Here is a 16,258-nt window from a genome sequence, read left to right as displayed (position 1 = left end):
AAGGGACTGACAGTCACTCCAGGACCGCGACATTGAGTGATAGTGGACACGCAGGTCCCAGAAAAATGCCTTCTGTCCCCAACAGAATAGCACTCTAGGCCACTCTTTTTTAAGAAATATCATTGAGATAACAGGGAACAGAAAATCTGACTTTACGTTGGATCTGTTTCTTTGACTTTAACCTTTGCTTTCCAGTTGCTTTTGTTATTATCATCACATTATCAGCCATTATTACATAATAGTTGGCCTCAGGGAACCCAGACCGACTGCCTGAATGCTCACCTAAAGTGCCTTTGTTCAGCTCTAGGGGAGACAATCTGACCTTGCCCACCTTGGATGGCTGCAGAAAAAGAAGAAATTAACATGTCCTCACCCCAGGCTGGCCCAGGCTGGAAATATTTTGCAAAAGTAATGGCTATTTTACTTTATTTCCTCACCTCCTACCCCTCTCTATTCTATAAAAAAAAACTGGCAACAGATTCCAATAAGATGGTTTGGAGGGGACACTAGTCTTCCATCCTCTCAGTCTGCTAGCTTTTGAATCAAGTCCTATTACTTGCCTCAACACCTCATCTCACGATTTATTGGCCTATCCTACAGTAACAGATTAAGTGCCAATACCTTCTTTTAAGTCAAGGCTCAGGGGAAAGAGTGGAGGAGAAAAAAAGAGGTCCTCCTGGACCATGCCTCATCGGAATCTGGCCTCACAAGGAAGAACATCCACCCAGGTGAGCCAGTGCCCTCCCATGCACACTGAAGCATGTTAGCATGCAACTGTGAGCCTGCACGAACGCTCTCACACATGCTTGCGCGCATGTAGGAAAAACCTTGCGGGAGGGGAACACCATCACATCACTTACTACTAGAGCTCAGATGTGAAGAGCCCCCGTCCCCTCAAACGCTCACCTTCCTTCCGTCTGTGGCATACAGCTTGGTCACCGGGCGCTGCATGACCTGTGTCAGGTATTGAAGGAAGACCTCGAAGCTCTGCGTGATCCTCCTGTTGAGCACGATTGCACGCCTCGTCTTTGGGTCGCCATTTCTGAAGACCACGAGCCGTCGTGGCGCGCGCAGCATACCGGGAGCAGCAGGGGCGGGGCCTCGCTGCACATGCGTGCTGAGAGCTCGGCTGCTGAGCCAGGGCCGCGGGCGCCGCCGGGCCTTGTCCAGGTCCACCGGCTGCACCTTCCTGCCGTGGGAGCACAGGTATGACTGACCGTCCTCCAGCTCTTCCAGGCGCGTGATGCTGTGCCTCCCGCGGGGGGTGCTGATGTTCCGCACCCCGAAGGGCAGGGGCACCTTGCCCGACAGGTTGTCCAGCAGAGCATCGAATGTCTTGAAGGAACGAGGGTTCAGCACCACCCGGACCCCGCCGAACTGAGGGTCTCCGCTCTTGTAGAAACTGATCCTTTTGGCCACAACAGGCTGGGTGATGCCCGACTGGCGAAGAGAAGGAAGCTGACCTTCAGAGGAGATCCGGCGAACCATGGAGAAACTGGTGGAAGGAGTTTCACTCATTTTGGTTGAGACCTGGGGAGGGAAGGAAATTATTCATCTCATGGTAACAGCACCAAGAGGAATACGTGCTGATGCTAACACAGCTACTGAGAGCTGTTCCTAGGATTTCATTCATTCACTTATTCATTCGTTATACTTTACTGTTTTGAAAGATAACTATCAGGGCTTAAAATAAGAAGATATAAAAGCAGCAGTTAAGTAAGGGTGTTTATAATTGAAAGATTAAAAGCAGCCTAAAGGAACATCTGTGGTCGTCTAGTGACTTAAGACTCTGCTCTCCCCATGCAGGGAGCCTGGGTTCCATCCCTCTTCAGGGAACTAGATCCCACATGCCACAGTTAGAAATCTGACATGCTGCAACTGAGACCCAGCATAGCTAAATAAATTAATTAAATAAATAAAAATTAAAAACAACCTAAAGACACCAATGAATTGGGCACAGGTGGAGAAGGCAATGGCACCCCAGTCCAGTACTCTTGCCTGGAAAACCCCATGGACGGAGGAGCCTGGAAGGCTGCAGTCCATGGGGTCGCTGAGGTCGGACATGACTGAGCGACTTCACTTTCACTTTTCACTTTCATGCATTGGAGAAGGAAATGGCAACCCACTCCAGTGTTCTTGCCTGGAGAATCCCAGGGACAGGGGAGCCTGGTGGGCTGCCGTCTATGGGGTTGCACAGAGTCGGACACGACTGAAGTGACTTAGCAGCAGCAGCAGATAAATCATGAGGTATACATCCATGGAAAACTGCACAGCCATTAAAGAGGGCTTTATTGGCCTGTATTTATTGGCATAGAGAAATGATCATGACATTTATTACTAAGTGAAAAAGCAGCTTGTAGAATACACACGCTAGGCCATTGCCAATGTGTATAACATTTATTATACTAGAAGACGAAAATGTATATACAGCCCAGTGCTGATGGTGGTTATCTATGATGGCATAGCTGTGGATAATATTTGTGGTTTTTTATACATTGCCAAATTTTGTGACTCTTTAAAATTAGCAGGTATTATTGAACAATTTTAAAAATTAAAGAAACGCAAATCAGAAACCATCCAGTGAGAAGAGCTTTGCAACTGATCAGTTTAGTTCTGCATGTCCTGACAGTCAAGGAAAAGAGAGAACACAGGAAAAGTTTATTAAGTTCAAATTGTATGTTAGATGGAATCAAATGAACTCATTTGGAGGAAGTTGTTTCCTGACATTAAATTCTGGAAGGCCCTTAAAAAAAGGGCCATATTAAGGTAGTCTAAGATGTTTTCATTACAGATTGTAGAAAATGCAGTTTAATTACACTTAGCTAATCGTACGTTGGAAAATGCTGCAATAAACAAATATTTTTAGAATAAATGACGGCATTACTATATGCTGCTACAGATGATGCAGTCTGGTTACTGGTAGTAGAGCCTGAAAAGTGAAATTTTTGGTCGGAATTTAAGAGCTGTTTCAGCCAATCACTAAGGTTTTCCTTGTCCACATTCCAAGAGTCTGACTGACAAGTGAGCAGCTTATGGGAGGGTTTATCTGAGGCTTGGCTTGTTTTTCATTGGTAGCACACTGCAGCTACTTTCTGTTGTTCTAAATCAATGTAATTATTAGTGTCTTTTGACAGAGTAAGAATGCCCTGCAGCCTTGAAGACAAATTGAACAAACTAAATAAATATGGTCAGTATCATACAGATGAATAAGGCATGTTCAGCACTGTAAATCAGTTATAAGTCTGGGCCAAATCACTTACTTAAATGTTTGCAAGCTGTTATCTAAGACTCTTCATTTATCTCCAATATGACTTGTCAATATTATTTATATGTAAAGTAATATAATGCGTTCAAAGATCAACCGAGAAATGAGATGTGTCTCCCCTTCTCTCTTCTCAAGCAGTTTACAGTAATTATAATACTTGAGACACGAAAGGCAGTGTAGCAGGAACTGGGGAATCCAGCTTTGCGGTGTCAGCAAGACCTCAATCTCTGCTCATCCTCGGCTGATAAACTCTGATCTGACCTGACAAACTGTGCTGTGATGGAAGGGATGAATTCCTTCATTATCTGAACAAAAGATTTCAGAAATCTTTGCCTCCAACCACTTTTTAGGCTCGTTTACTTAATATTTATTTGAAGTTATTTTACATGAATAGTGTTTAAGACACATTTTTCACCAAATTTGAATTGCTTATTCATCTATACATAAGTTCATGTGTGTGTGCTCAGTTGTGTCCGACTCTTTGAGACCCTGTGGACTGTAGCCTGCCAGGCTCCTCTGTCCATGGGATTTCCCAGGCAAAAATACTGGAGGGGATTGCCACTCCCTTCTCCAAGGGATCTTCCTGACACAGGGATCGAACATGGGGCTCCTGCATTGGCACACAGATTCGTTACCACTTAAGCCCCCAAGTTTCTGATGAGGCTTTTAATTCCAATAGCATCCTGCCTGGATCTCACTATTTGGAGAGCCGCTCACCTGCTGGTCATGTTGGGAACACAGTTATGTGAGCTGATACTCTTTGGGTTTTGTTTGGGGGGGGGGGATGGGGGAAGGTATCTCGGTTTTTGTTTGTTTGTGGCTGAAAAAAAGAGAAGATTTTGTGCTGGGACCAGAAAGGAGACCATAAAAACTAGGGTCCATGGGAGGGAAGACATGGCCCCCATGGTCCTACTCTGACTGCTGCCCAGTCCTGATCATTGGTGTTGAATCTAATGCAGGAAGGAAGAAGCTGGAGTTACCATGTCCTGGGAAGAAGCCATATGCCCAGCAGAGGACAAGCATCTGCAGAGCAATTACCTGCAGCAGAGTAGTTGCCAGGCACCTTGAAGAGGAGGCCACAGCAAAAAAAAAATACAAGTTCCTCTGGTCTTCACTGCTTCTAGAGGATCTATAAGAACTCTTGGAAGTGACTGGAGGAAGTTTTGGAGAGTGCTGATATTTTGCATACATGTGGCTGGGATTTAAGAGCCCATGGTGAGGTGGGCAAGCACAGCAGAGTGTAATGAAGACTCCACTATTATTGAATAAAAGGATCTCTGGGCATACAGTGGGACTTCCCTGGTGGCTCAGACAGTAAAAGAATCTGCCAACAATGTGAAAGACCTCGGTTCAATCCCTGGGTCAGGAAGATCCCCTGGAGAAAGGAATGGCTACCCACTCCAGTATTCTTGCCTGGAGAACTCCAAGGACAGAAGAGCCTGGTGAGCTACAGTCCATGGGGTCGCAAAGAAGCTAGGATCTTGAGGCCCTCCATTGTCCTTACCACTGACTGCCCTAGAGGTAGCAAAGCATCCAGTACACAAAATCTCTTGCCTCCAACCCCAAATTATATTGAAATCTGCTTCTAATGGCAACTTGCTACCAATATCATCCCCTCTTCTTTGAATGTTCTTCATTGCTGAATCAGACCATGAAGCTGTGAATACTTGCATAGCTTTTTAATATTAACCAGATTCAGCACCCTTGGTTTCCCTAGGTGCAACTATTGTTACACTGCTCTGTGCTGTCACTGGTCTGAGTCATGTGTGCAGCTCAGAGCTAAATAGTTGCCTCTACCAAGAGGGCTGTACCTTCCTTCTCTCCCCTCCTCACTTGACAACAGATGACAGGTTTATCAAGTGCAGGCACATCATTTCTTAATTATATTTTTAATTTAATTTTCTGGCACACAGTAAGAATGCAAGCAACTCAGAAAGAAAAAGTTAAAAACAAAATATAAAGCTGGTATATTCATTATGTTCTGTAGTGATTCAGAGATCTGATGTTGCAAGAAAAAATATTTCATTTCACAGGTCATAACTCTATGGGACTAGGGTTTAGGGTTCAGAAAGGAAACATGCGACTTATTCTTTGTGGCTTCCCAGGTGGTGCTAATGGTAAAGAACCCACCTGCCAATGCAGAAGGTGTAAGAGACACAGGTTCAATCCCTGGGTGGGGAAGATCCCCAGAGGAGGAAATGGCAACCCACTCCAGGATTCTTGCCTGGAGAACCCCACGGACAGAGGAGCCTGGCAGGCTACAGTCCATGGGGTCGCAAAGAGTCAGACACGACTACAGTGGTTTAGCACGCATGCACATTCCCGGTGGCAGTCCCAGCTCTTCCAAAGCACGAGCACCCTCCTTCTTTGATGTATTGCACAAATATCTCTAATGAGTAAATAGAGCTTTTAAATCAGGAAAAAAACTTCACTCGTATTTGAATACACTTGAATTTCTTGATTTCCTGATATTAAAGTTCCCTCCTACTTCAATATCAGCATATTGAGAAGGTTTCATGCTTATCTGGATAAAGATAATATTAGCAATAGTTATTGTTTTTCTAATGGTTATAGATAGAACACAAATATGTAGTCTAGATATAAAATATAAAATAAAGTACAGCTAGCTAAAATAGATTATTTTCACAATAAAGATTTTTAAAATAGTTTTGTACTTACCAGAACTTGAAACTTCCTTTAAAAAGATGGCTCAAGTTCAATAATCCTCACAAATGTTACTGGATATGTAACCTGTTTGTTTCGTGCAAAGAAACTAGTGTCCTTGGGTGTATTCTGAGTTGGGCCGCTCAGAGATTGAGGGCAGCTTATTAATTTAATCCGAGGCGATGCTAATCACCGGGCAGACTGCACCTTAAGGGAACCACAGCCAGAGACAAGCCAGTTCCCATCATGCTCCAGAGTCCTGAGTCTTCCTAATTAGTGTCTCTTGCGTTGCTTTCTGCTTCCCTAGTATCATTCTCAGGGGAAAGTACTTCCCCAATTCATTTTCCTCCCAGACAGCCTCAAGTCCTCACTTATTTGTATTAAAGAGGAAAAGTTGTTATGCTGCTAAAAATGACATTTTTGTCATTCTTTGATAAGTAGTTCTGAGTCAGTATTTACTCATGGTAGTCATTAAAAAAAGGACCTAAGCCCTTTGTTTTTAATGCAAGCACTCCTGAGTATTGTGGCATCGATGTAGTTCTATAAAGAGGGCTGTAAGTTTAACAGGCCAGCTGCTCAGCATAGCACAAGTGCAAGAGGCGCCACGCAGAAGGGGTGCTACACCTCCACACACCCTGTCTCCCACTGCTCTGCTTTAATCATCGGGGGTTTGAACGTGTTTTAAGACTGTGTCACACACGCAGTCCCCAAATGACACATACTGCCTCCAACAGCTACCTGCAGTCTAAGCTGATTTGAAGATGCCTCCCACCTAATCGGATTTACCGGGCTTCTCACCTCAGCTTTGAACCTCAAAAACAACGGGAGGGGTGCTCTGGGAAAGAAGGACCTAGTTCAAACCTGTGCTTCCGAGTGTTGCCTCCAAACACATCACTAAAGGAACAAGGTGATGACATGGCACAGTTTGCCTAGTAAATACTGACTTTATAACAAGTGACCAGTTAAAAAGTAAAAAGGAAAAAACAAATATGATGCATTAATACATATATATGAAATCTAGAAAGATGGTACTGATGAACCTATACAGCAAGGGAACCAAAGGAGAGGCAGCCACAGAGAATAGATTGTGGACACGGTGAGGGAAGGAGAGGGTGGAGGGAACTGAGAGAGCAGCATTGTTTCAGTGTATTTTACATTACCATACATAAAACAGGTAGCAAGTGGGAACTTGCTGTATGACACAGGGACCTCCAGTCCTGTGCTCTGTGACCACCTAGAGGGGTGGAATGGAGTGGGATGTGGAAGGGAGAGGGCCTAGGTATACTTATGGCTGATTCATGTTGATGTATGGCAGAAACCAACACAATATTGTAAAGTAATTAAATTTTTTAAAAATGTAAAAAGGAGTAAGAAAGGGACAGAGGAAAGAAAGGAGGGAGGGTAGATACGAGAAGTGAGTTATAAACCTCCATTTATAACATCACCATCCACACAGACATGGCAACTGAAGCAATAAACAAATGTATATTTACAGAGTAGTGACAGACAAGTCATATATATATATGACTGAGTTACTTTGCTGTAAAGCAGAAATTAACACAACATTGTAAATCAACTATACCTGAATAAAAGAATTTTTTAAATGCTTGGCTAAGGAGTTTTGATTCTATTCTGTAGAACATGGAAATGCACTGAAAAATTTTGAGCAGAAATGACATCAGAACTGAACTTTTCACTGACTTTGTATGTCAGATGACTTGCGGGGAGGAGACTGTGGTGACAGAAACTGGGGAGGTGGCCCTAAAAATAGTTAAATCAAGAGCTCCTGAGGGCCTGACTTAGAGTAATGAGAATAGAAATAGAAAGGAAGGAAAGTATTTCCAAAAGTTTCAGAGGTAAACTCGAAATAACACAACAATAGGTCGACTGTGGAAGGCAAGGAGATAGGTAATTTATTTAATCCTTTAAATGAATAATCTACTATAACTAAAGAAGCCAGTGCAGAGCATAGTTCAGCAAAATTGCATGAAGCAGGCTGAACAAAAATGACAACAGGCATTGGCTTTTATCAAGTATACTTGCTGTGTCCTCATTTAAATGAATAACTTGAGTTTTTTAAGCTACATAAGAGGAGAGACTGTGAAGTCAGGAATTGTCCTAATCCATTCCATTTTTAAATACTTAGTTTGAGGTCACAGAAGGACATCCAGGTAGTGGTGTGCAAAAACCAGTTATTAATATAACACTGAACATTGGGAGAAGTCAGAATAAAAGAGAGATTTTAGAGGCATTCAAGGAGGGGCTATAATTTGTGTGTTGGGATCACCAAGAGAAAGAATTATGAAAGCAGTGAATATTATTATTCACATTAAGAAATGGGCAGACTCGGGAAGTTATGTAGTATTTAAACTTGTGGTGTGACCAGATTTCTATAATCAACATCATAGTCAGAATTATGGTGAAATAACAAAAATTCACAATCCCCAAATTCACAATGGAATTTCACATTTCCATCATTGGCTGATCAGATGAAACTGACCTAGATATATTGAAATTTTAAATTCAAAATGATCCAGATTAAAATATCTTCAAGTCTATTATAGCCTTTTGGAGAAATAGTAGTATTAAAACAGAATGCTGTACATTCCAAGAATTTCTTAAACTATACCAAGATGAAATTCATTATTTCTGTGACTAATAATTTTTAATTCAGGACAAATTAATTAGTTACAATCACTTGGTCAGAATCTGATAAATACTATTTACTAAATGAAAAGCTGGAAAAAAATGAGTTGCTCTAAACATGTATCTGTCAGGGATAAATCATCTTTTGTATAATGTCTTCAAGAGTGTGCAAAACACTATAAAGAGATATGTTTTACTCTACCAAAAAAGAAATAACTTCACTATTAGTCAAAGAAAATGCAGCTATCCTCAAAATATGCATAATCATGCTAAGGTTGCTTCCCTAGTAGCTCAGCTGGTAAAGAATCCGCCTGCAATGCAGAAGACCCTGGTTTGCTTCCCGAGTTGGGAAGATTCACTGAAGAAGGGATAGGCTACCCACTCCAGTATTCTTGGGCTTCCCTGTGGCTCAGCTGGAAAAGAATCAACCTGCAATGGGGGAGACCTAGGTTTGACCCCTGGGTTGGGAAGATTCCCTGGAGAAGGGAAAGGCTGCCCACTTCAGTATTCTGGCTGGGAGAATTCCATGGACTGTATACTCCGTGGGGTCGAAAAGAGTCGGACACGACTAAGCGACTTTCACTTCACATGCTAAGGTCAGAGACAAGTCAATCCAAAAAAAATATTCCTAAACTTCTTAACAAAATAAAACAATATTTCTGCTTATAAAAATCAGGTAAGTAGACTCTCAGTTTATACTTTTCTCTCCCCATTCATAAGCAGCTCTTGGATTTTACATCAATTATTGGAAACAGCCAGTTTCTAAAAAGTGATTTGGGGTAAGTCTCCCATGGTATGTTCTTAGCACACTGCCATGGGGAAATATTTAGCTGTTCAAAGGTTCAAACTTTCTATGAAGAGATGAAAGTGGAAAATTTCATTTCATCTGTGTGATTAGATTAAGTTATTTTAAAATGTTTGGAAGATCTTTATTGCTTAGAGGAAATAGGCTTTCTTGAATAAAATCATACTATGCAAAAGGATTTACTTATTTTAAGATAGATGTTGGCTATTTTTTTAAAGTGAGAAAAACACCTTGAAATTCTTTTAGACTGATGACACTTTTGCCTTAAAAAAGGAGACATTTGGATATTCTCTCCAGATAGTAGTTTTATGCTAATCCTTGCCACTAATCCTGTCATCAAGAGCTTTCCTTTCCTGTTAAAGAATATTTTTAAAAGTCACAAACATGGTCTTTTTAACTCATTCTAAAAACGGAAATTTCTGAAAAATGTTAGCACATGTATTTTTTATTGAACTATAGTTGACTCATAATCCTATACTAGTTTCAGATGTACAATATAGTGATTTGGTATATCAGGGACTGCACACCATGCAAAGTTATAAAATACTGCCACCATTTTCTGTTCTGTACATTCCATCCCTGTGACTTATTTCTCTTATTACTGATAGCTTGTCACCTTCACCTACATCCCTCCCTCCACCCATCTCCTTTGACAATTACTAAAATGTTCCCTGTATCTGTGAGTTTATTTTATTATATTTGTTGATTCATGTTTGCTTTTTTAAAATTCCACATATAAGTGAAAACATACTTTTTATGAATTCAGAATAAAACTTTTATTGAAATATAATTGATTTACAATGCTGTGTTAGTTTCGGGTATATAGCAAAGTGAATAAGTTTATATATATATATATATATATATATATATATATACATTTTCAGGTTCTTTTCCCTTATAGGTTATTTCAAAATATTGAATATAGTCCCCGTGCTATGCAGTAGGTCCTCGTTGGCTATGTGTTTTATATACAGTAGTGTGTGTATATTGGGCTTCCCTGGTGGCTCTGACGGTAATGAATCTCAAACTCCTAACTTATCCTTTTTCCCCTCCCCTTTGAGTAACCACAGATTTATTTTCTATGTCTGTGAATCTATTTCTGTTTTGTAAGTAAGTTCATTTGTATCTTCTTTTTTTAAGATTCCAGATATAAGTGATATCATATGCTATCTATCCTTCTCTGACTTAACGTCACTTAGTATGATAATGTCTGGGTCCATCCATGTTGCTACAAATGGCTATTATTTCATTCTTTTTTATGGCTAATATTCCATTGTGTGCATATATATATGTGTATGTATATATATACACATACCATATCTTCTTTATCCATTCCTCTGTCAATGGACATTTAGAGTGCTGCCATGTCTAGGCTACTGTAAATAGTGCTTCAGTTAACACTGGGGTGCAGAAAACCTATGTCTTTAATTAACTTTCATAATAATTGCAGTGCCTCTAATGGCCCTTTATTTGCCTTAAAATTCTGCGTTTTTGAATTCTTTTCATCCTAGTACCTCTAAGGAGAGGGGGAAATGAATATATAATCACAGACTGGAGCTGGAATCAAAGTCTGAAGTTGAAATTTTAATTTTGCCTGAAAAATAGCATGACAATTTTATATTGTAACTGTAATATTTTATTGTAAAAATGGTTCAAGTTATTTTTCATCAAATAAATTGAGAGGTATCAGAATTGTCCACCATGGCTTTTCAAAGTCTCCCTCTAAACACAGCAGCAAAGAATATGTTTCTAGCAAAAAGTAGAACACTCGTCAAAATAGAGAGAAGGCCAGCAGATGGGGCTGCCAGTCCCCTGCCTGACCTGACACGGTCTGGCCACCAAAGTCTGCAAAGTGCAGACTCAGCCTCCCTGGTCTGACCGCCCAGTGCCTCATCCTCTCCAGAGGATTAAGAATGGTAGAGTGCCTACTCAGCGGCATGGCCCTGAACTTCAGCCTCCCCTGTGGGCCAGTCTGCATTTCAGTCTGCAGTTCTTGACCTTGGTTCATGCTCCACTTCTCTGGGGTGAAAAGACTGCCGTGGACCCCACTGATTGGACTAAGATGGCCTTTGCCTGCTGCAGCCCAACCAGACTTCCTGCCTGATAGAAATTCTAAAGATGGGGGGTCTTCCCTGAATCAGGTCTGGCTTACTCCCTTCCCAGTGCAGACTTCCACCCTTATCCCAGGAATCCCTGCTTCCTGTCCTCTGCACACCTCAGATATGGCCGCAGACACCAGGTGGCCGTGAGATTAGCCGATTGGGGAGTGATTACCAGTTAAGGTGCTGATGTGGGGAGGTAACAAACAGCTAGTGCAAGGAACTGCATCCCAGGCTGGGAGCTTGAGTTTACTAGAACAGAACTAATACAGATTTTTGAGAAGGAAAAAGGACAAGACAAAAATGGTATTCAAGATGATATTCTAGTGGCAGAAGGTAATGTACACAAGGATGGGAAAGACCAGAAAGAGAAATATAGCACAGAAACAGGTCAGCATGGTAACAAATCTTTAGTAATCAGCCTGAAATAAAATGATGGTGCTGTAGTGTATTATATTACACATAATAAAAATAGAAAATAACTAGCTTGTTTGACTTCTACAGGAAGAAATACTCTTTTTGGCCTACAAAGATTCATAAGGTGGGTAATCTCCCAAACTCAAAAGAACTCTCAGATGCACATAATCTAAAGTCAATTGCAAATATAGAGTTTTATGGTAGATGGTTTACAAAAATGAGTAAATTGACTCCTTCCCTATGTTCACATTCCATAAGGAATGTGTCATCTGTAGCACCTCCCAACACAGGTGGTGTCTGTTTCTTCACTGCTTCAATCTAAGCAGCTTTGCATGACAGAATGAAGTGGCAGGACATTACACCAGTACCAAAACTGAACCTCTAGAGAATGGGTACACTCAGTTCTCCCGCAAACCTCATGTGAATAAGCCAGGCTGGCCTGACAGATGATGTGAGAAACCTAGGCCAGGCGCCCAGTCAGTGCAGTCAACAGCCAGCTGACCCTCAGAAACAGAGCCACCTCCCTGACCACAGACATAGAAGCAACCTAGCCTAGCCCAGAAGACCTGCCCCTATGAGCCTCAGTTCAGTTCAGTTGCTCAGTCCTGTCTGACTCTTTGCGACCCCATGAATCACAGCATGCCAGGCCTCCCTGTCCATCACCAACTCCCGGAGTTCACTCAAACTCATGTCCATCAAGTCAGTGATGCCATCCAGCCATCTCATTCTCTGTCATCCCCTTCTCCTCCTGCCCCCAATCCCTCCCAGCATCAGAGTCTTTTCCAATGATTCAACTCTTCGCATGAGGTGGCCAAAGTACTGGAGTTTCAGCTTTAGCATCATTCCTTCCAAAGAAATCCCAGGGCTGATCTCCTTCAGAATGGACTGGTTGGATCTCCTTGCAGTCCAAGGGACTCTCAAGAGTCTTCTCCAATACCACAGTTCAAAAGCATCAACTCTTCAGCGCTCAGCTTTCTTCACAGTCCAACTCTCACATCCATACACGACCACTGGAAAAACCATAGCCTTGACTAGACAGACCTTTGTTGGCAAAGTAATGTCTCTGCTTTTGAATATACTATCTAGGTTGGTCATAACTTTTCTTCCAAGGAGTAAGCGTCTTTTGATTTCATGACTGCAATCACCATCTGCAGTGATTTTGGAGCCCAAAAAAATAAATTCTGACACTGTTTCCACTGTTTCCCCTGTTTCCCCTGTTTCCCTATCTATTTCCCATGAAGTGATGGGACCAGATGCTATGATTTTCATTTTCAGAATGTTGAACTTTAAGCCAACTTTTTCACTCTCCTCTTTCACTTTCATCCAGAGGCTTTTTAGTTCCTCTTCACTTTCTGCCATAAGGGTGGTGTCATCTGCATATCTGAGGTTATTGATATTTCTCCCAGCAATCTTGATTCCAGCTTGTGCTTCTTCCAGCCCAACATTTCTCACAAAGTACTCTGCATATAAGTTAAATAAGCAGGGTGAAAATATACAGCCTTCACGTATTTCTTTTCCTATTTGGAACCAGTCTGCCGTTCCATGTCCAGTTCTAACTGTTGCTTCCTGACCTGCATACAGATTTCTCAAGAGGCAGGTCAGGTGGTCTGTACTCCCATCTCTTTCAGAATTTTCCACAGTTTACTGTGATCCACACAGTCAAAGGCTTTGGCATAGTCAATAAAGCAAAAATAGATGTTTTTCTGGAACTCTCTTGCTTTTTCCATGATCCAGTGGATGTTGGCAATTTGATCTCTGATTCCTCTGCCTTTCCTAAAACCAGCTTGAACATCTGGAAGTTCACGGTTCACATGTTGCTGAAGCCTGGCTTGGAGAATTTTGAGCATTACTTTACTAGTGTGTGAGATGAGTGCAATTGTGCAGTAGTTTGAGCATTCTTTGGCATTGCCTTTCTTTGGGATTGGAATGAAAACTGACCTTTTCCAATCCTGTGGCCACTGCTGAGTTTTCAAAATTTGCTGGCATATTGAGTACAGCACTTTCATAGCATCATCTTTTAGGATTTGAAATAGCTCAACTGGAATTCTATCACCTCCACTAGCTTTGTTCATAGTGATGCTTTCTAAGGCCCACTTGACTTCACATTCCAGGATGTCTAGCTCTAGGTGAGTGATCACACCATCATGATTATCTGGGTCGTGAAGATCTTTTTTGTACAGTCCTTCTGTGTATTCTTGCCACCTCTTCTTAAAATCTTCTGCTTCTGTTAGGTCCATACCATTTCTGTCCTTTATCGAGCCCATCTTTGCATGAAATGTTCCCTTGGTATCTCTAATTTTCTTGGAGAGATCTCTAGTCTTTCCCAGTCTGTTGTTTTCCTCTATTTCTTTGCATTGATCGCTGAGGAAGGCTTTCTTATCTCTTCTTGCTATTCTTTGGAACTCTGCATTCAGATGCTTATGTCTTTCCTATTCTCCTTTGCTTTTCACTTCTCTTCTTTTCACAGCTATTTGAAAGGCCTCCCCAGACAGCCATTTTGCTTTTTTGCATTTCTTTTCCTTGGGGATGGTCCTGATCCCTGTGTCTTGTACAATGTCACTAACCTCAGTCCATAGTTCATCAGGCACTCTATCTATCAGATCTAGGCCCTTAAATCTATTTCTCACTTCCACTCTATAATCATAAGGGATTTGATTGAGGTCATACCTGAATGGTCTAGTGGTTTTCCCACTTTCTTCAATTTAAGTCTGAATTTGGCAATAAGGAGTTCATGATCTGAGCCACAGTCAGCTCCCAGTCTTGTTTTTGCTGACTGTATAGAGCTTGTCCATCTTTGGCTGCAAAGAATATAATCAATGTGATTTTGGTGTTGACCATCTGGTGATGCATCCATGTGTAGAGTCTTCTCTTGTGTTGTTTGAAGAGGATGTTTGCTATGACCAGTATGTACTCTTAGCAAAACTTTATTAGCCTTTGTCCTACTTCATTCTGTATTGCAAGGCCAAATTTGCCTGTTACTCCAGGTGTTTCTTGACCTCCTAATTTTGCATTCCAGTCCCCTATAATGAAAAGGACATCTCTTTTGGGTGTTAGTTCTAAAAGGTCTTGTAGGTCTTCATAGAACCGTTCAACTTCAGCTTCTTCAGTATTACTGGTTGGGGCATTCTGAGCCTAGTCCAACCCAAGAATTGTAAGCTCAATTAAAACACTTGTTTTAACCATAAGTTTGGGGAACATTTTTACGTGGTAAAAGCTAACTGATGGAATTATATACAACAAAAAAAAAAAAAGAAAAGAAAGAGAAAATTAGTAAATAAAATAGTTTCAGGTACAGAAGTGATCTGTAAAATATAAATTAGGGTAGGGCTTCCCATGTGGTACAATGGTAAAGAATCCACCTGTCAGTGCGGGAGACACAGGAGACTCAAGCTCCCTGGGTTGGGAAGATCCCCTGAGAGGGAATAACTACCCACTCCAGTATTCTGGTTTGGAGAATTCCATGGGCAAAGGAGCCTGGCGGACTATAGTCCATGGGTCGAAAAGAGTTGGACATGACTGATGACTGAGCACACACACAAAGTACAGTAATTTGGCAGAAAAGTGATAAAAGCCAGTCAGTTTCTTGGGGAAGTCCTCTCTGAGAAGGGGATGTTTAAGATAAAACTAAATCTGAAGGAGAACAAACTATTCTAAGATGTAGTAGAAACGTACACCAAATAGAAGGGGTAGCGTGAGCAAAGGCCCTGTGACAGAAATGAGGGCAGAGAAGATGAAAGACATGAGCCAAGTGGAGAGTGAAGGCAACATCAGAGGAAGAAGAGGAGGCGCCTGGCTATTTAGGCCCGCGGGCGGTGGAGAGGGGCTTGTGGCTGTTCTGGTGAGGAACTCAGGGTTACCCTGTAGAGAGACTGCCCTGGTAACAGCAGAAGCCAGGCCCTTGGCTGACAGATACTGGGCAAGAATGAGAAACCTCTGGGCCTTCTGCGCATCAGTACTGTGGACATGAAACTGTTCTAAAAAGTAAAGTGAAGTGAAGTCGCTCAGTCATGTTCCACTCTTTGCGACCCCATGGACTGTACCGTACGAGGCTCCTCTGTCCATGGGATTTTCCAGACAATAGTACTGGAGTGGACTGCTATTTCCTTCTCCAGGGGATCTTCCCGACCCAGGGATTGAACCCGGGTCTCCTGCATTGTAGACAGATGCTTTACCTTCTGAGCCATGAGGGAAGTCCTCTAAAAAGTAAAGTCTATTTTAAAACATCAGAAAAGTAAGGGGATAGGAGAAGGATTTTAAGAGACTGGTAGAAGAAGAAAGAGGTACTGGAAGCCAGGTAATGATACTGGGACTTGCTGTGTGTGGGGCTCATGGCCAGAGCCACTGGGCACTCAGGGAAACAGC

General features: G+C 41.9%; 1 protein-coding gene across 3 annotated transcripts in view; it reads right to left on the bottom strand.

The window, feature by feature from the left end:
- Positions 1 to 16,258, bottom strand: part of LOC101114620 (uncharacterized) — a 205,001-nt gene that overhangs the window by 104,968 nt on the left and 83,775 nt on the right. For all 3 annotated transcript variants that reach the window (XM_060393410.1, XM_027972961.3, XM_060393411.1), the window contains one exon: positions 907 to 1,530. In XM_060393410.1, coding sequence (XP_060249393.1) covers positions 907 to 1,518 — 612 coding nt within the window. In that variant the 5' untranslated portion in view covers positions 1,519 to 1,530. The remainder of the gene's footprint in view (positions 1 to 906; positions 1,531 to 16,258) is intronic.

Source organism: Ovis aries, chromosome 9 (assembly GCF_016772045.2).
Source record: "Ovis aries strain OAR_USU_Benz2616 breed Rambouillet chromosome 9, ARS-UI_Ramb_v3.0, whole genome shotgun sequence".
Lineage (NCBI taxonomy): Eukaryota > Metazoa > Chordata > Mammalia > Artiodactyla > Bovidae > Ovis > Ovis aries.
This window is presented reverse-complemented; position numbering and strand designations above follow the sequence as displayed.